Here is a 19489-nt window from a genome sequence, read left to right as displayed (position 1 = left end):
ACCACTGATTAATGTAAAAAATTATGTAAAGAACTTGAAATCTTTTATCAACTTCCTAGGCAGTCATTAAAAATATTTAAAGCTGTTTACAATACATAATATTATAACATAATTATGACACACTAGCTGAAGTGTTAATGGTCCTTGTATTGATGTACTGGTAAATGGATTAAAGGGATGGTTCACCCCAAAAAATTGTCATTGCTTACTCATCCTTATATTGTTCCAAACCTGTATGAATTTCTTTCTTCGTTTTAACACACGCACACACACACACACACACACACAAAGATTAGTTGAAAGATGTTGATAACCAAACAGTTGCTGGTAGCCACTGCTGTCCATAGTACTAGACTTGTTTTTTTCTTTCTTTTTTTCTATTGAACAGATAAAAGAAACTCATACAAGTTTTGAACTATACTTGAGGGTAAGTAAATTAGGACTTTATTTTAATTTTTGAGTGAACTATCCCTTTAAAGGCAAACAAAGATACAACTAAAACAAAAAGTACAACTAGACCAAAAAAAGGCTTCTTGGAGCTAACGTTAGAGAAGAGTTAAAAGGCCAATTAGTCATGTGATAAGAGACATTAAACACCTGTTTTAAAACACCCCATCCAAAATTGTTCTGTTAAAGTCTTTGCATGACAGATTTGCTTTTATACCTTTCATTTCCGTTACGTTTATTCTCCAGTGTCAGCATGTCTTGAAGATATTTGTGTTTATTCCTCTTTTTTTGCGGGTATCTCTGGTCTTCAACACCCAATTGCACCACCTATTGTTAATGTTTGTAGCAGCATGTGGAGATTTTTGTCTCGGCACGCTGCTGCTTTCTTGCAATTGCAAAGGACCTTTGTCTGAGAAATATTGTCTACAATTCCATTCCATATAAGAAACCAAATATGCTTCAAACAAAGCTCAAAAAATCTTTCTAATGTTTTTAATTAGCCTGGATTCACAGGTTTTCGAGTTCCTCTCCTGAAACAGCCAATGAAAACAATGAATATAGACACTCGTCGTGACTGACCAATAGGAATGAGGTAAAAAAGATTTCCCATTAATATGATTGGCTGAAGTCATCTAAACCATGTGCAGTGTACGTCAGTACGCTTCACCAGCGCTGCACGATGGCTGGGGTTAAGGAGCTAACGATTCTTATTCTATCTTTCTTGTATTTGACATTTGTGAATGGTTCTGATGACATTTTGGTAGGCTGCGGGGGCTTTGTTAAGTCAGATGTTGAAATTAATTACTCTGTTATTGAGGTAAGAAGACTTGAGATTTCTGGTTTAAAAACGATTAGCTGGCTAGCTAGCGCATGCTCTGATATATACATCATCTGCTGTCCTAAACAGTTATGCTTATAGGTTGTATATCGCATAATCTGGTGATCCGTCTGTCGTGAATGTAGCAGGTTGCATGACAGCTACCTAACCAACTGTCAAGCATTGTCAGCAAAACACATGATTTGTCCAAGCATGCTTAATATTGTTATTATCACAAATCTGCCTGACTTAATTAGCATTGCCTCACTGAAATTATCTAAATGCATAGACGAGCAATTCATGTAGTTCGTATTGGTTTTCATTTGGGTCTTTTTTATAAAGTCAGTTTAAAATGGGTTTATGATTACCAACGTTTACTATGTGTGTGTTCTTTACAGATCAAGCTGTACACTAAGCAGGGCTCTCTGAAATATCAGACTGACTGTGCACCAATCAATGGTTACTTCATGATCCCTCTGTATGACAAGGTACTGTAACTCAGGAGGCATCCAAGGTCATCTTAGAATGTCTTGTAGCATTTGTTCTGAATCATATGGAAGTGTGTTTCTATGAAGACCTTTCACCACTCATTAAGGTAGCTTTACTTGTGCTAGGGCTACAATATATTGAGGAAAATTATATATTTTACGATTTTAAGCCATGAAATAATTATGCATCCAACATGAATGTTTCCTATTCTTTCTGGGTACAGAGCTAAGTAAAAAATAGTGAAAGATCAGGCTCAATTTACAATGTACTTGTGCAAAATGATGTCGGGAACATCAATATAAGCAAATTATGAGGAGAGTGAAGCTTGCATTCTGCTTTATATTTTACTGTTTTTCCAAATTTTTAATAGCGTATAATACCATTTCTACTTGTACACTACCATATATAATTGTGTATATATAATACCATTTCTAATTGTACACTACCATATAAATTGGACTTCTTTATAATTGTTTCAAATTAATCTTAAAAAGTAGTCCTTATGTATAAAGGCTAGACTGATTGCAACTAAAACTATTTTGATAATCAGTTAATCTATAGATTATTTCTTTGATAAATCAATCTGATAAAGGCATGATTTTATGTTCTATACTTAATTGACGAAAAATATTTACCCTATCTATCTAGGGGTTCTCCTCCAAACAATGCTCAAATTAAATGCTATAAAAACAAATATTAATATTTCTATTTGTTTGTGTTGTTTTCATCTACATAAACTTTCTGGATTCCTGTATTAAAAGCAAATTGTAATGCAAATCACATCCCTTAGTTCATTTGTGATATATTATGACATTTGATATATTGTACGGCCCTAATCTGCGAAATCTTGAAGATTTCCTAGGGGAGTTTAAACTAATCACGTTTTGGCATAGTACTTGCAAATTGCTGCAAGCTTTCTCTGGTGGTGTAAATTGGGGCAAAATTCATCTTTGACATGCCTGTCTATTTTTAACTGGAACAGGAGTTAAGTGGGTTGAGGGACAGCCTATCAGGCTCTTACAATGCAGTATTTCATCCTTACACCAGCAGCTTCACCTTAATTCACACCATCAGAGAGGCGGTTTCCAGCCTCAGTCACTTAGAAGAGTGTCACAATGTATGATAAATATGAAATGAAATTTGCGAGTCATGCTTCTTGTTAATATTTAGCCTGGTGGTTTTTGTGTATGTTTGTGTTAATAGGGATTACAATCTTTTACAGGGTGATTTTGTTATAAAGATAGAACCACCATCAGGATGGAGCTTTGGTAAGGAATGATTTCACATATCAAGTGGTGGTTATATCATGAGATAGAATCATGAATAATTCCATTTTAGAGTTCTTGTGTACTCTAATCTGCTCTTGATCAATCCAGGGTTCACTAAGGTGTGCTCACTATTCATCTGTCATGTGTTGTGTTATACTTTGTCTGTATGCAGAGCCAACAACTGTGGACCTACATGTGGATGGAATTACAGACATCTGCACTAAAGAACAAGACATCAACTTTGTTTTTACTGGGTTTTCAGTCCTGGGAACTGTAAATTGAGATTTTATACATCTGAATTGTAATAGTTTTTTTTTTTTGTAAGGTAAAAAAAAAAAGCTAAATTATTTCCTTGTTTAGGTCTTGAGTAAAGGGCATTTGTTGGGGCCTGGAGGGGTTGAAGTAAATCTGAGAAAAGCAGGAGAAGATGATGTCCTTCAGAGTGTCCTTACACAAGCTGGAGGCCAGTGAGTAGATATTGTCTAGAGGTCAAACTAGAATTTGAGCATGCAAAATTTCTTTGGACACTGACTGCAGCAACATCACACACAATCTGGAGTCTTTTTTTTTTTTTTTTTTAATTCAACAAGAGGTCAGTCTGTAATGTGTTGGTCCTTTATTGGTCTCATGTCAAGTTCTCAAAGCCACATCGGAAACTATATAATTCTTATTTACATTACATTTTACACGAATTACATATGAAGCGTTTATTTGCAGAAACAGATCACGCTAAAACTTCCTAAATTAAAATGTCCATGAATTATAATAATTATTCAATTAAACAATGAGAACACCAGCAACAATTTCCAGCCCTAATTTGAGGGGGGCCATCTTACCCCAAGGGTCTCTCTGTAACTATTACTTCAAAATAATATCCAGTGTCCATAAATGCCATTAACAAAAAACATTTTTCCCTGTTTGTGTTGCTTTTTCACAGGTATACTTTCCTCAAGGTGCTTCCAGGAAGTTATGACATCAACGCCTCTCATGCCTCATGGACCCTGGAGCAGGTATAAAGTACAAACTGTCTTATTGACAAAACATATTTCTCAATGGCGAATGTGTCAACACCTGAAGAAAGATTTTCATGCCACTACAGTTCACATATAGCATTTATGTCAAAGCATCTAATTTAAATGTAGATGCAGAAAACTTTGTTCACTATTTTTGTTCCTTCACAGAGCTCAACCACTGTGGTTGTGTCAAATGAAAATGCCCCCGCCGCAGCTCCTCTCATGGTAAAGGGCTATGATGTCTCTGGAGAGGTGCAGAGTGATAGTGAACCCATGAAGGGAGTCAGCTTCCTCCTTTACTCTGCCAGGGTAACACAGGAGGTAAAAGGTTTTATTAGATTCATAGCCCAACCACAAAAAGATGATCCACACAAAATGACTTTATCAAAATTACGCAGTGGCATTCATTTAATGTTTTGAAATGTGCACAGATTCATCATCTGTTATCCAGTAGACTTTAAACAAATGTATTATTTATTTAGGATATCAGTGGCTGCAGTGTGGCTCCTGTGGATGGAGCTGTAGTGGGCAACCCTTCCCTTGTGTATTTGTGCAGTTCCCAGTCTCGTGAGGACGGCACTTTCTCATTCCCATGCCTTCCCAGTGGTGAATATACTGTGGTAAGAATTTACTGTCACCAACCTTTATATTATTTGATCATGCATGCTTGTATTATATGTAGAATTTCACAGAGAAATAAAATATGGCTTATTATTGTCAGAAGAACATTCTTATTGTTGGTTCAAATCATGAGAGAAAAAGAATAACGAGACTCTACTCTAGACTGACTCTACAGACAAAGACAGCAGTGTCATTTTTTTCATCTTAGACATATTTTGTTTTCTAAATAATGCAAAGAAGCTGATTCATTCATGCTTTTGTTTTCTCTCCCTTCACTTTTGAAATCTGACTTCAAATAAACTTCAGATGATACAAAATTCTACAGATTACTTCAGGTCCAGAAAGGGAGATGTCATATCAGTTTTCTAATTTTCATGGTTTGTCCGTTCAGTTAAAGATTGTTTTTTAAAGTTATTTTACTGATTTTTAAGGCATCAAATGACTTGGCACATTCATAGGTTTTGACTGCTTATCAAAATATGTTCCAAATTATTAAGACCTTCTAATGCTGCTCTTTTGGCACACTGCAGTATAATCCATACAGTCAGGTGCAGCTATTAGGCCCCATGAAATCCCAGATGGAATTATGATTAGAGTTTTGTGTGGATCATATGGCCACGCAAATGCACAAATACATACAAATTTCTACTGGATTATTGCAATTAATGGCAAATTTTTTGATGGTACATATAAATGTTTTTGGTGACAAATCTGATATGTCTGTGAGACTTTTGATAAGTATTTTACTACTTTCAATTTAAATAATTTGAATATAGTTTCATCCATCTCATGCAGCCTTAATTATGATGTGCAGATAAAGCACAGATGTCAGTTTTTTTTTTTTTTATCTTTTCTCTTCTTGAATTGTAGGTCCCATATTACAGAGGAGAGAGAATCACTTTTGACGTTGCTCCTTCTCGTATGGATTTCAAAGTAGAACACCGCAGTTTAACATTGGAGGTGAGTTTCTCAATGCTCTGACTTGTTCGGAGACATGACTTAACACCTTAATTGACAATTTGGGTTGGACAGTATTATAATTTATATGAAGTGTTCCAATAGACTAAGTCATTTTTGGGGGGAAACCAAGCTGGAAAAAATTTATAAAACAGTTGGTCTTGCTCAGCAGCCTAACCTGGTTTCTAACCGGTTTCTCCTGTTTTGTCTTTCAGCCAATATTCCGTGTCATGGGATTCTCTGTGATGGGCAGAGTTCTGAATAGTCCCGATGGAGAGGGTGTTGCAGATGCTGTAGTAACGCTTAACAACCAAATTAAAGGTAACTGTGATGATACACGTGAAATTAACATAATTTGGCATTATAGGGTATATCCAAATTACTCCACAATCATGCTTAATTAACAAATTTATGCTAAATGAACACATTGAATTTAAATTTAGCCTCCTCCTTGATCTCTTTCACAGTGGAAACTAAAGAAGATGGTTCATTTCGATTGGAGAATATGACCACAGGCACTTATACCATCAACACGCACAAGGAGCTGATGTTCTTTGAGCCGATCACTGTGAAGATTGCTCCCAGTACCCCTCAGCTGCCAGACATCATTACTGCAGGGTGAGTATGCAGGCAAGAATTGTCCTCAGAAAGCTGTTTTCAGAAGATAAACAGACTTAAGGTGTCTGTCATCTAGCTTTAGGGGTCCGATTTGAAATCTCTGCTCCACTCTCATTTTCAGGTTTAGCGTGTGTGGTCACATCTCAGTCACCCGTCTTCCTGAGACTGTTAAACAGCTTGGGCACTACAGAGTTACGCTTTCGACTCAGGATCAGGGCTTTTTCCGCACTGTCGAAAGTAACAGCCATGGAGAGTTCTGCTTTCAAGTTAAACCAGGAGACTACAGCGTACAGGTAATGAGAATATATATTGTGACTTGACTTTAAAGTGCCCCTATTATGGATAACGAAAAGTTCATGTTTTGGGAGTCCCCAATAACAGGTTGACATGCATGCGAGGTCAAAAAACACTTTCATTGTTTTATAATATGCATTTTTACCATACTTGCTCAATGACTCGCAAACGATTTGCTCAACAATTCAAACCCCTCCTTTGCGTGACGCTAATCTGAGGTGATTGGTCCGATAGGTCTCATTTCCATTTCATCATGCCTGTAATGCCTGATAAAGGAGCATTTGTGAGCGCAGTGTTGCTTTGTGTACAGCCGTTACTGGGGAAAGAACTATTTTTATCGCTCCAAAAGTGGCATCTAGTGGCAAACAATGAGTTTGCATTTTCATTCAGACCAACGCAAAAAGACCAATAAGTGGGTGGGCAATATGCTAATGTTTCATGTTGATGGCAACATGAAACGGCTTGGGATTCACAGACCTGCCAACCTGTACTCATTTCATATTCAGTCAGATCTGCTGCGGTTTATTTGTGTTCATTTAAGTTGGCAAAGTAGGGTAAAGTTATGTGCTCGGTGACAGAGAAGTGTGTGTGTGTTTTCATGGCTTGCAGCTAAAAAAATAAATAAAAAAAAACCATGAAATCAGATGAGCAGCAGACCTAAAAAGAAACCAAAAAGAGTCCATGCCCCACAGCAGTTCCTCACAAAATATCAGGATATGACATTTTTCTTTTACTCTTTCTTTTGAGAGACAATAACTTTATACACGATGCACTTTCAGATTTAAAAATGCAGTATATTTTCATTCACTTAGAGCTGTGTTGCACACTTCATGAAAGGTAATTTTCAAAAATCTATAGTAGGGGCACTTTAAAGTTAGAGTGAATTGCACCGTACATTAATTTAGATACATTGTGTGTTGTACAGGTTACCCTCCCTGAAAGTGATGTGAAGGCTGGACTTGCTCTTCAGCCATACTCTCTCGATATCTCGCTTGTGGATCGTCCTATCACCAACCTTCTCTTCACTCAGTTCATAGCATCTGTTTCTGGCTCTGTGTCTTGTCTTGGTGAGCTTTTTTTTTCATGTTCGCTGTCAAATTCAATTAGATAAGTGTGCTTTCTGTCTGTGTCTCAATGATTGAATTTTCCCATCAGTGGCATGTGGAGATCTGACAGTCACTCTTCAGCCTGTAAGCAGACAAGGAGAGAGGAAGAACCTCCAGTTGTCTGGCAGCAGTGAAACTCTCAGCTTCACTTTCAATAATGTGTTACCCGGAAAGTACAAAGGTAAGCACTGTTTTTACATTTGTTTTATTTTAATGAGCAATAGAGCTGGTTATCATTATGGTATTAAATAGATACACTATAAGTCAAACGTTTTTTTCAAGAATTGTATTTTTATTCAGCAAGGATCAATTAAATTGATAGAAAGTGGCACTAAATAATTTTACATTATTTTACTAAATGAAAAAAAAAATTTAATAATCCTGTTGATTTTTACTTTCTATTTTTCAAAGAATCCTGCAAAAAAAAGTATCAGGGTTTCCACAAAAATATTAAGCAGCTCAACCGTTTTCAACTGATAATAATAAGAGCTGTTCCTTGAGCACCAAATCAGCAAATTAGAACAAATTTGTTTTTGGGTTTTTGTTGTTGTTTGTTTCTTTTTCTTTTTTTAATATTACCAGAAATCTGTGGTAAATTATGATAGATGACCTTTGGGTAGGTACTAAACGACTAGATATTATGCAATTAATCAAAATAGAAAAACTGAGAGCGTAAAGAATCAAATACATTACTATTGTATAGTAAAATAAATGAAATATCATCATTTAATTTGAACTTTATTGTACAGTCATATGTTTTAATTATTTATAACTAGAAAAATATCAGAAAGATAAATAATATAGGTTTTCATCCTATTTAATATGATTTGTTTGTTATAATTTTGAAAGTTTATTGAACTGCTATATACGATAAACTAAGCGTATTATTATTATTATTATTATTATTATTATTATTATTATTTATTTATTTTTTTTAGCTAAATTGTGCAGGATTTCAGTAGTGTAGACATTAAGTTCACAAAAAATTATGTTTAAAAAATTAACAACCTCTGGTTGTCGCAGTGTCTATCACCCAAGAGGAGTGGTGCTGGAAGCAGAAGTCAGTGGAGATCGATGTACTTGACTCGTACGTAGAGGGAGTTGAGTTCAGACAAACCGGATACTTGCTGCGCTGTTCACTGTCCCATGCCATTACCCTGGTGAGGACTGAATGCATTCAATATTTAAAGATGATTGATCACACAGTTACCCGAATCAGCTGTTACAAGCCTAAAATGGTCATGCTGATGATTATGCATTATTTGTCCGTAATTTTAGGAGTTTTTCCAAGATGGCAGCTCACCAGAGAACGTTGGCATTTACAATCTGTCCAAAGGAGTCAATCGCTTCTGTCTATCCAAGCCAGGTGAGCTCAGCCTTTCCTTCAGTTTTGGAAGTTCATTAAGTTCATAAAACTTAACATATTTATTTTTAATCTAAGGTGTTTATAAAGTGACTCCACGTTCCTGTCACCAGTTTGAACAAGATTACTACACCTACAACACGTATGTGACTGGTGCCAAGCGTTTTATTAAATTTAAAGTAGCTGCAACAACCTTTTGATCCTGTGCTTTTGTGGTATGTGCTTGTTGTGTAACATTATTAAATGAAGTCTAATCCACATTGTTGTTTTTCATCCTTCCTTCCTCAGGTCTGCCCCAAGCATCTTAACCCTAACTGCTGTGAGACACCACATGACAGGACTCATCACCACTGATAAGATGCTGGATGTCTCTGTCACCATCAAGTGAGTGAGGGAATTGTTATTAGGTGTGTCTAAAAGACTAAAGTCTGTCTTGTTTGTTTGAATTCTGTCTGTTGCTTTCAATACACCTGGTTGTTTTGTTTCATTTTGGTAGATCTTCCATTGAGAGTGAGCCTGCTTTGGTTCTGGGGCCCCTGCGCTCAAACGAGGAGCAGCGATGGGAGCAGCAGGTTCTGGAAATAGCTGCCCGTAAGAAGGAGAGGGAAGAAAGAGAAGACAAGAACAGCCCCCCTGTGGAAGAGAAACCAGATGAACTCCATGAGCCTTTCCACTTTGAATTCTCCTACTGGGCACGGTATGATTTTGGAGAATGTTTGCCAGCATTTTCCTCTTCTGTCTCTGTTAGAAAAATATTGTGAAATTATTGCAAAGACTATCTTCCTACCAGTTACAAATTTCATGGTCTTAATTTTATATCTTGGCTCTGTTGGCTATTTTAGGGCTGGGGAGAAGATCACAGTGACACCTTCATCCAAAGAATTTCTGTTTTACCCTCCTGAAGTAGAGGCTACAATCACTGGAGGTTAGAGTGCAATCTTTTTATAGCTTTTTTATTTTATACTAATGGATGCTTGTTGTGTCTAGGACCTTTCACATCAGTTATGGAACAAATTGCAAACAACTTCTTTTCACACAAATAATGAAATTAATATTTGTCAAGCTATATAAATAGGAAATCCGCTGTAACGCTTACTGTAAGGTGACACTGACCAACAACCAAATTCATGCAGTTCAATCATATAAAAAAAAAAAGGATATTGTAAAAAAAAAAGTTTTAAAGTACAAAGCATGATGTACCATTAGGGGTACAACACATTGTCACTGGCCAGTAACTTATCTAGCCCTAAAAGGTGCATACTAGTACATATTACTAGGTGTGGTATACCGGTAGAAATTTGTCAACTGTTCAGAATTTCTGGACTATCGTCTCTATCGTGGCAACATGCTCACTTGACGTTGCTGTGCTACATAGTCACAAAAACATAGTTTGCACGCGTTTTTAAGCATCGCAAGTGATTTTAGGCCATTGAAATGTAATCGGCAGCAAAAGAGAACTCATTTCACGATATGCACGCACTGTCTGAGAAACTGTTTCTGAGCGCTGTTCAGAGAGGCGTACGCATGTGCTCATATAGTGCAGGGGCATTTTTATTTGTGCCACTTTACAGGCCTTGAACAGTTAAAATAAACACACTTGTATGTTTCAAAATGCCTGTCTTTGCAAGTATCCTCATAAACACAGTAATTTAGGTCTTAAGTGAAAGCAAATAGCTCAGAAAGAAAAAAATGTGTGTAACAGTATATTGGATCCGGGCAGCTCTTAAAGTGGCAGCAGTCTAATATTCCTGCTGTCTGTCATTCATGTTAATCCAACAACAAAAGAGAAAATCTCTCACTGCTCTTGACTAAATCACTTTTGTAACTTTAATAAAAAGAAATATATATTTAATTTACACAATGGAGAATATGCTGTTTTATACATTTGATTAAAGCAAAAATGTTATATCGATCATTACCGTGAAATAGAATTACTTATAACATTTTGGTCTTATTTTATTAAATGTACAATTTTTGCTCTTTTTTTTCCTGTACCTTTTTTCCATTCTGCTGAATAACACTCAGAAACAGCTCTTGTAGATATATGAAGCAAATGAATACTTGGATTTAACTCTTTAGAGTGTGAAACAACACACAGCCACAAACACCTTCAATTTACTTGTTTTAGGATCCATTTAGAAAGAAACTCTGTAGGTAGGTGGCCCTCCAGAACAGAACTGGACACGCCTGATTTAGACCCAGGGAACTTATCTGCCTTATTTTTTACTGTAAGAGCCGGTGCTACCATTTGTAACTTGAATGTGCCATTAAACGGCTCATTATGCTGCTTGAAATGTGTTACTAATATCACTCAGAAAAATGGGGTTTCAGATTTACCCCAGTTTATATTTGAAACTGATATGCAATGATTGATATGTTTTAACAGAGAACTGCCCAGGTCAGATGGTTGAGATTGCAGGCCGGGCAGGACTGTTTCTCACGGGGCAGGTGTCACCTACACTGAAGGGTGTGGAAATCTCCATTAAGGAGAGAGGAGCTACAACCCCTCTCATTACAGTTCTCACAGATGACACCGGAACCTACAGGTATCTCACTTTTTCACAAACATACTGCGTTCATTTATTTAATACCTCTCTTAACTGTGTATTTAATAATGCATATTAGCTTAAAAGCATAGTTTAAAAATATGAATGACTGTTGGCCTATTAGAAATAAAGTGCTGTCATTATGGCTGAAATCTTAAATGCGCTCTAGCATTCTAAACAAATAAAATGAATATTCCTTTTTTCCCTTTTGAAACCAGTGTTGGACCCCTACATAGTGACTCACTGTATGACATCAGTGCCAAGAAAGAGGGCTTTGTCCTGACTGCAGTAGAGGGAAGCACAGGAGACTTCAAGGCGTTTGCCCTGGCAGGCGTCACTTTTGAGGTCAATGTTACATTAATGTCTTCTCATCATCGAGTTGAACTATCACATTTCATTAAGTATTTTAATTTCTATGAATCAAATTTATATTTTGTTTTTCTTGCCCCTCAGATAAAGGCAGAGGATGGCGTTCCTCTCTCTGGGGTTCTGCTGTCTCTCAGTGGGGCCAACTTCCGCTCAAACATGCTCACTCAGGACACTGGCCTCCTCACCTTCAACAACCTGGTACTGTCTTCTCAGCCCCTTATGGTCATCTTCTTGATGTGTTAAACACATTTGTTTTATTGTGCAATCTACCTCATGTTGTTGCAAATCTGTTTGACTTTGTTCTGTGGGACACGAAAGAAGATTTTATTTTTTTTTTTTGAAAATGGTTTAATATTTTTTGCCCATACAATGAAAGTCAGTGAAGTTGAAAACAACATTGACTGACATTTGATCGCATGTTCAAAAAAACTGAATGCTCGTTTTTGCTGAACTATCTTTTTAAATTTATAAATAAAAATAATGCATACATATGAGTACAAACAGCATGCATTGTTAAATGAAGTACATGGAGATTGTCTTCATTTCTCCTCCCCCCCCCATCTCAGAGTCCTGGCCAGTACTATTTCAAGCCCATGATGAAGGAGTTCCGCTTTGAGCCCTCAGCACAAATGATCACAGTAGAAGAAGGACAGGTCCTCCATATTCCCATCACTGGATTCAAAACAGCTTATAGGTCAGCAAAACACAGCATGTTAGAATATGCACTGCCTGTTAAAATGCTTAGTATAAAAGTTAAGTAATTTATGCAGATGTACACTAAGTCCCTTAGTACACAAAACTGAATTTAATTGATCAAAAATACAGTAAATACACTAATAATTTTTTTAAATTATTTCAATTCAAATTAAGTTTTTTCTTCAATATATTTTAATTTATTCCTGTGATGGCAGAGCTGAATTTTACTCTAGTCTTCAGTGTCACACAGTCCTTCAGGAATAATTTTAATATGCTAATTTGGTGCTCAAGTAACATTTATTCTTCTTATCATTATTGTTAACTGTTGTACTGCTTGGTATTTTTATAGAAAACATGATTGAACAGGATTTTTTATTTTTTTTTTATATTGTTTATATATATATATATATATATATATATATATATATATATATATATATATATGCATACATACACACGCGCACACACATATATACATTATATATATAAAATATCACACACACATACACATATAAAAGTTTTAAAAAACATTAATTTGAAATATACATTTTTGTAACATTATAAATGTAATTTTTGAAGAATTTAATTACAAGAAATCTGTGTATGTATTGAACATTTTACAAAATATGCCCTGTCGATTGTGGGGTAAATATTCTATTTGTGCATTTCAACCGGTCTCAGCTGCTATGGAACAGTGCAGTCAATAGGAGGCGATGCGGAGCAGGGTGTCGCTGTGGAGGCAGTGGGGCAGGGTGAGTGCGACATGTACAGTGAGGACACGATTACTGATGAAGAGGGCCGCTTTAGACTCAGAGGCTTGCGGGTAAGACTTTATTGGAGAAAACTGTTTAGACAAACATTAAGACTGACAAAAGTTCACAAGAACATGCATTTTACGATTCGTGCGTTTCCTTCATGTCAATGTCAGCCTGGGTGTAACTACAACATTCAGCTGAGAGGAGAAGGAAATGATCACATTGAGAGAGCATTACCACCACACAAAACCATTGAGGTGAGCTTTGAAGTTATTTTACTTTTTTTTTTTTTTTTTTTTTTTTTTTTTTTTTTTTTTTACACGTTTTGCATTTATGTGTTTATTTTTGGATGGTTTTAGGTGGGCAACACTGATATTGAAGGAATAAACATAATCGCCTTCAGACAGATCAATCTGTTTGATCTGAGTGGCAATGTCATCACTTCCCCTGAACACCTTCCCACTCTCTGGGTAGGTGCAGTAATTGAAATACTGCTTTAAAATGGCTTCTCTTATTTGATCAAATCTCGAAGTCATTGTTGTTCCTCCGTCTCTAAAGGTGAAGCTCTATAAGAGTGACAACCTTGATAATCCCTTCCAGAGTGTGTCTCTTGGCCAGTCCCTGTTCTTCCACTTTACCCCCCTGCCACGTGATGGAGAGGTACTTTTATTCCTCTAAACGACTCCTATTTTTATTATGTTTACAATATTCATATTAATCTGCCCATACTTTGATTAAGTACATTTTAAAATGGGTGCTGAGACATTTTATTAATTAATTTCATTTTATTGTCTTCTTGCAGAGCTATGTGTTGATGCTGCACACATCACACTCTTGCTCCCAGTATGACTTCAAACTCCCACAAGTCTCGTTCACATCTTCTGGTTACCACAAACATGTAACACTAACCTTTAACCCTAAGGTAACAACCTTGTCACACAAAACACTTGTTTTTTCTTTGTCCAGTGATCAAATTTATGTGTGAATAGATCATTCATCTGCGATTTAGTTTGTCATTTGGTGTAAAAAAAGATCAAAATTCTACATTCAAAAAGCTGTCCATGAGTGCGACACTTTTTTTTTTATGAAATGTTATGACGAAGTTATGATTTCTCAAGTCTTCACATGTATTTGTATAGCTTTTGTTACTAGGGATGCACGATATGAAAAATTTGAACCGATAACCGATAATTAAGTCCTTCTCATGGCCGATACGATAAATTCATATTTTTATATTATAATTTTCATATAATCTGCAGTTTGTGCACCCACGAGATTAAACTGATATTTTAGTAGCTCTGGCCTAACTATAGCAAACATCAGTCCTGACTCTTCAAATGTTTTTTATTTTTTGTGTAAAGCACCACAATACTTTGTAACAGAAATGGTTTAACAGAATTATGACAGAACTATGGTTTATCTGCAATTAACAACTCATTAACAACAAATTTATATTCAAATATTTCATGCATAAAGAAATGCATCTATTCAACGTTTTTAGTGCACGAGGATGAGAAAGTTATATAGTCTTTAAGCAGTGTTGGGAGTAAGGCGTTACAAAAGTAATGCATTATAGTAACGTATTACTTTTTGCTGTAACGCAGTAGTGTAAGGCATTACTAATCAATTTTCAGTAATATTTTACTCGGTACATGTTCAGTAACGCTTGCATTACAACACACTTTTAGCCCCCAATTATTGTTATTATTATTATTATTATTATTATTTTAAATTTAATTTAAAGTCGGGCTCCTACTTTTTTATGTTCCTAGGGCCGGGCTTCGGGCCAATTTTAACGTCATAGTTCAGACGCGGGCCGGGCCTCGGGCCTGTTTTAGGCTTCTCCTTATCTTTATATTTTAGACATCCATCAATTATTGATGAAAAAAAATTGCCGCGCCAGTGGAAACAACATGAGTCCGTGCTGCCGCGACTGTCAAGAGCGACTCGACGGTGTTTAATGTCCCGCAGCAGCAGTGAGCCGTCAGCACAGCTGAAGAGTTCTGCTTCAAATACACACAATAAAGCAAAAGCCCCAGCAAAAGTAATTACCATGAATGTGTCCGTGGGAAATAGTAAGGATTCGCCATCTCCTCGTTAGACGCGCCTTTAGAGAGAAGTGCATCTTCACGGATAACGATTGTATTAAATAGTTTTTGTTTTCGTTTTTATTTATTTTGTTAAGAAGCAATTTAAAGCTTTCTTTAGATATATTTATCATGTCTGTAAGGCATGTATTTCGGTTCATTTTTGTGAACGAACGACAGTCGCGCATCACAGATCAGATTTCATTGATCACCTGAGGAGAGAGTCGAGTTGACTGACAAGAGTGAGGTGAAAAGGACAAGATTATGGCAGTAGAGTTTCAAAACTAAATGTAAAAGCGCCTGTTTTAAAAATATTTTTGGATTTTGAAAAGCCTGATATTGGCCGGTGATATTGGAAGGTCTATTTATTTATTTATTTTTTAAACATTCGTTTCTCATTTAGTCTATTTGGTTCCACAGTATTTGCTGATTTTTATTTTATTTAAACTGTTTTTTTTTTTTTTTTTTGTTTTGTTTTTTTTTTTCTTTATTTTACATCAAGGTGTATGCAGTCCTTGCCTCAAAACTTTCCATCTCACTAATAAATATTCTACGTTTTATAATTATTTGTTCCTCAGTCTTTACTGATTTTCAGTTTTGTAAAGGCCTACCATGCATATTTAAAATTTGTAAGTTATCTGTTATTTTATATTAGGCATATAGCATGGTGCATTTTTATTCGTTTTGTTAATAAAAGTTAGCTATATGTTGTATGTTGTAATTGATGCCGAATTGCCGTTAATTTAAAAGTGAAAATACTTTTACAAGCTATTTAAGCAAAGGAAAGTGAGAAAACTCAAGCGAACTAAAAACAAACAACTGCTTGATGCCGAATTGCCACTAATTTGAAAATAAAATGCGCACAGAGCTTACAAGCTATTTAAAACCGAAGGAAAGCGAGGAAAAGAGAGAAGACTCAAACGACGTCCACCCCCCATCCACCGAGGTGATACCGGTAAGGTGTTGACACACGTCGATTAACCATTGGGAAAATTTCCTCAGTCACAACCCTACTTGATGCCTTTTTTTCCTCCTTTCGGAATCCTTGCTGAACATGCGCTGGAAATAGCAATGGCATTGTCCTCCTCTGCCACCGAGAAAAACTTCCAGACCGCCGAAGACATGTTCGCAAATGATGACGTAATGAGCACAACACATGCTGAGAGTCACTGGAGTTTAAAGCTGCAATCACTTGCACTCGGAAAGAAGATGAATCTCAGATAAATCAGACTGATTGATTGATTTACCAAGCATACTTTATCGGATCTAGTTATCGGATTTAATTTATTTATCGGAGCAATAAAAATTACGTAATTTTCTCTCATATCGGTCGATAATTTATCGGTCCGATAAATATCGTGCATCCCTACTTGCTACAATACAGATTGTGACAGCATGTGCACAGTTATGTTAATGTTGCAGAATTCATCAATTAACAACTGTAAGCATATCAGAAAACAATGGTGTTCAACTCAAGTCAGTTCAGCAACAGTGTCCGTGTTGCCAAGTTCATCAATTATTAAACAAGTTCAATTCAGCTTTAAAGCAGCTCTACGGAAAGCAACAGTATCATTATCCAGTTCAATTTAGTTTAGTCGATAGTGTCAGTGCAGTTGAATACATTAAAAATATTATGATTATTACTAATTGTCTTTTAAAGCCCAAGCTCTTCGATTTAATTTGTATGAATTCGTTTGGCTTTCCACAGAGGAAAATACCAGATCAAGATGTTGCCCAGGGATCTTTCATCGCCCTTCCTCTCACATTACTGCTGTTGCTTGCTGTCTATAATCATGAGCGGGTACCAGTTTCTTTTTCTTTCAGAATCGTTAAAAAAAACTTGACATTCTTGACATTTACAATAGCTGCTGTTCTTATGACATTATGTAGATAATGATATTGTGTCGTTCCCAGGTGATCCCATTTCTTCTGCAGCTGGTCAGCCAGATCCAGGGAGTTCGAGGACTCGCTCAGGCAAGCGGGGATGGACTCCCTGTGGATGAAGCCAAACGCCAATCAAAAAGGCCAAAGACGAGACGTACATGAGACCTCAGTATGATTTAATATGAAGGCCAAGCCAGTCACTGCATTCAGATCTCACAAGCGTCCAGTGTCAGACCATGTTTGTCTGATCATAAAATCCTATAATAAAAAACAACATCACATGGGGTCGGTAAAGTTTTTGGCCATATTTATTCTTGCTGAATCGCAGATGACCTAAGGTTCTTTTACTGTGGTGTCCTGGTCAAACAGATCCCTATATTTTGCAGTCCTTAACATGTGAATATGGCTCGGAGATTGTGTATTTATGTTTGTGAGAGACTGCTCAGGGAAGATGGCTGATTTAAGAGACTTCAAATGTGTGTGTTTTTGTTTTTTGGTTTGTTTATTTCAGTAGTATAAAGAGTAATAACCCAAGAAATAGATTTTTTTTTTCATGATTCCAGTAGTAGCCTGAATGACTAGATTTTATTGAACCACTCCAGTTAAAAAAAGTTATTATCAGTTCAGTTTTTTATAACTAGAATTTGTAGAATTAAGTTGTAATTTGAAAAACTTAAACACCCTTACATTTTAAAATATAGAGATCAATAAACATTTGACCCACTAAATTTTCCCTTATTTGTTAAATGCCACAAAACAACTAAAAGCTTCCAAAAAAAATTTTTTCAGTTCCTTAAACGTAAATGACTTGCTGCTACCATTTGATGGGTTCAGTACATATTCATTCCACTGCATTCATATGATCATCATTTGATAATATGTATGGTTGTAGAGAAAAAAAAAAAGATAATAAAGTTTTTTTTGGGAATTATTCTTCATTGTGTTTTGGACATTTGTTGTTTAGACCCCCCTGGAGCAAGAAGTCCTGTCATCTGATCTTGCTTTTTTTGTGTGTGTCAATGTGAAATACTATAGCTCAAATATTTCGCAAATATGCATTGTGACAATATCTTTCAATAATAGGGCAGACAAAAATACAGTAAAAGAGATGCATGTCGATTATGCTATATAATTATAAAAATTATATAGTTTTTATTTGGTTTTGTTAGCAATAGACTATGAATTTAGGTTGAATTATTCCACTCAATTGGCCTGAAATTCACATGGAAAATCTGAATTAATAGGACCATAACTATTCAGTCTGGTCAAGATGTGTATGTGGGAAACAGAATAATACCCTTTTTTCAGAATCCGGTTGATTGAACTGAATATATCACATTTGCACACTAACTTTTATTCCTGTCTGATGTATTATTAAAGAGGGATTCATGTGTTATTGGTTAACTCTTATGAACTGCAGATTATGAACATGTATAGGCTATCTACTGGTGCCATAAGCACCAGAAGAGAGTTTAAATCAATATTTGTTATATGAAAGGATCACATTTTAGGTTACATTTTATTTTAAGGGGTCCTTGTTACAGTGTAATTATACATTTAAGTTCTGAGTAATATTAATTAACAGCATGAACTTACTATATGGTCAGGGTTAGGATTAGGGTTTGGTTTAGGGTTACTTGCAGGTAATTATGCATAATTTATTGTTGTTATTATAATAGTAAGTACATGTAACCTGTAACAAGGACACCTTAAAATAAAGTGTTACTACATTTACCTTACATTTATTGCAGTGCAATTACAATGACCATGTACTTGCAATGCAGTTGTGCTTTTTATTACACTTTTGTTCTTGCACAAATGAATTATATGCTATATATACATATGATATTGTATCCATAGTTTACATTAAAATGTTTTATTGCTATAGTTATTATTAACTATACTTTAATAATTTGCCAATTTGGTTTTCTAGAACTGTTATAGAAAGAAAGAAAGTTAAAAGGACTGGGATTCTGAAAACTTCTTACATGGTTCTCATATAGGCTATTGGCTTATTTTTATTTATTTATTATTGCTGTAACAGTGCTTGTAATAGCTGTGATATTTTAGGAGAATTGTCGATTTGGGTAGTAATAATGCAGTATTAATTGTTACACTGAAATGTTTGCGAATCTCGAGCTTTTAAGACCCAGAGGGGG

General features: G+C 35.7%; 1 protein-coding gene across 1 annotated transcript; it reads left to right on the top strand.

The window, feature by feature from the left end:
• The first annotated feature begins 1083 nt into the window (after positions 1 to 1083).
• Positions 1084 to 18267, top strand: nomo (nodal modulator). Its single transcript, XM_079376673.1, has 31 exons — positions 1084 to 1264; positions 1663 to 1752; positions 2976 to 3021; positions 3194 to 3294; positions 3382 to 3488; positions 3959 to 4031; positions 4203 to 4355; positions 4517 to 4654; positions 5526 to 5615; positions 5828 to 5933; positions 6080 to 6230; positions 6352 to 6523; positions 7450 to 7591; positions 7680 to 7811; positions 8654 to 8790; positions 8909 to 8996; positions 9072 to 9135; positions 9282 to 9377; positions 9490 to 9690; positions 9836 to 9918; positions 11380 to 11539; positions 11758 to 11884; positions 11993 to 12106; positions 12475 to 12602; positions 13286 to 13427; positions 13533 to 13616; positions 13719 to 13829; positions 13918 to 14019; positions 14162 to 14281; positions 17155 to 17247; positions 17361 to 18267. Exons 1-31 carry the CDS (start codon positions 1127 to 1129, stop codon positions 17490 to 17492), a joined length of 3621 nt encoding a protein of 1206 aa, XP_079232799.1. The 5' UTR covers positions 1084 to 1126; the 3' UTR covers positions 17493 to 18267.
• The last annotated feature ends 1222 nt before the right edge of the window (positions 18268 to 19489 follow it).

Source organism: Barbus barbus, assembly GCF_936440315.1.
Source record: "Barbus barbus genome assembly, chromosome: 25".
Classification (NCBI taxonomy): Eukaryota; Metazoa; Chordata; class Actinopteri; order Cypriniformes; family Cyprinidae; genus Barbus; species Barbus barbus.
The sequence above is the reverse complement of the archived record's forward strand: the minus strand, read 5'-3'. Positions and strand labels throughout refer to the sequence as shown.

What these genes read in the sequence shown, in the direction of transcription:
- nomo (XM_079376673.1), top strand. Translation starts at nt 1,127, where the DNA reads ATGGCTGGGGTTAAGGAGCTAACGATTCTTATTCTATCTTTCTTGTAT. An exon ending in CCAGTGGTGAATATACTGTG is followed by an intron (nt 4,655 to 5,525) that starts GTAAGAATTTAC and finishes CTTGAATTGTAG; the next exon opens with GTCCCATATTACAGAGGAGA. An exon ending in ACCGCAGTTTAACATTGGAG is followed by an intron (nt 5,616 to 5,827) that starts GTGAGTTTCTCA and finishes TTTGTCTTTCAG; the next exon opens with CCAATATTCCGTGTCATGGG.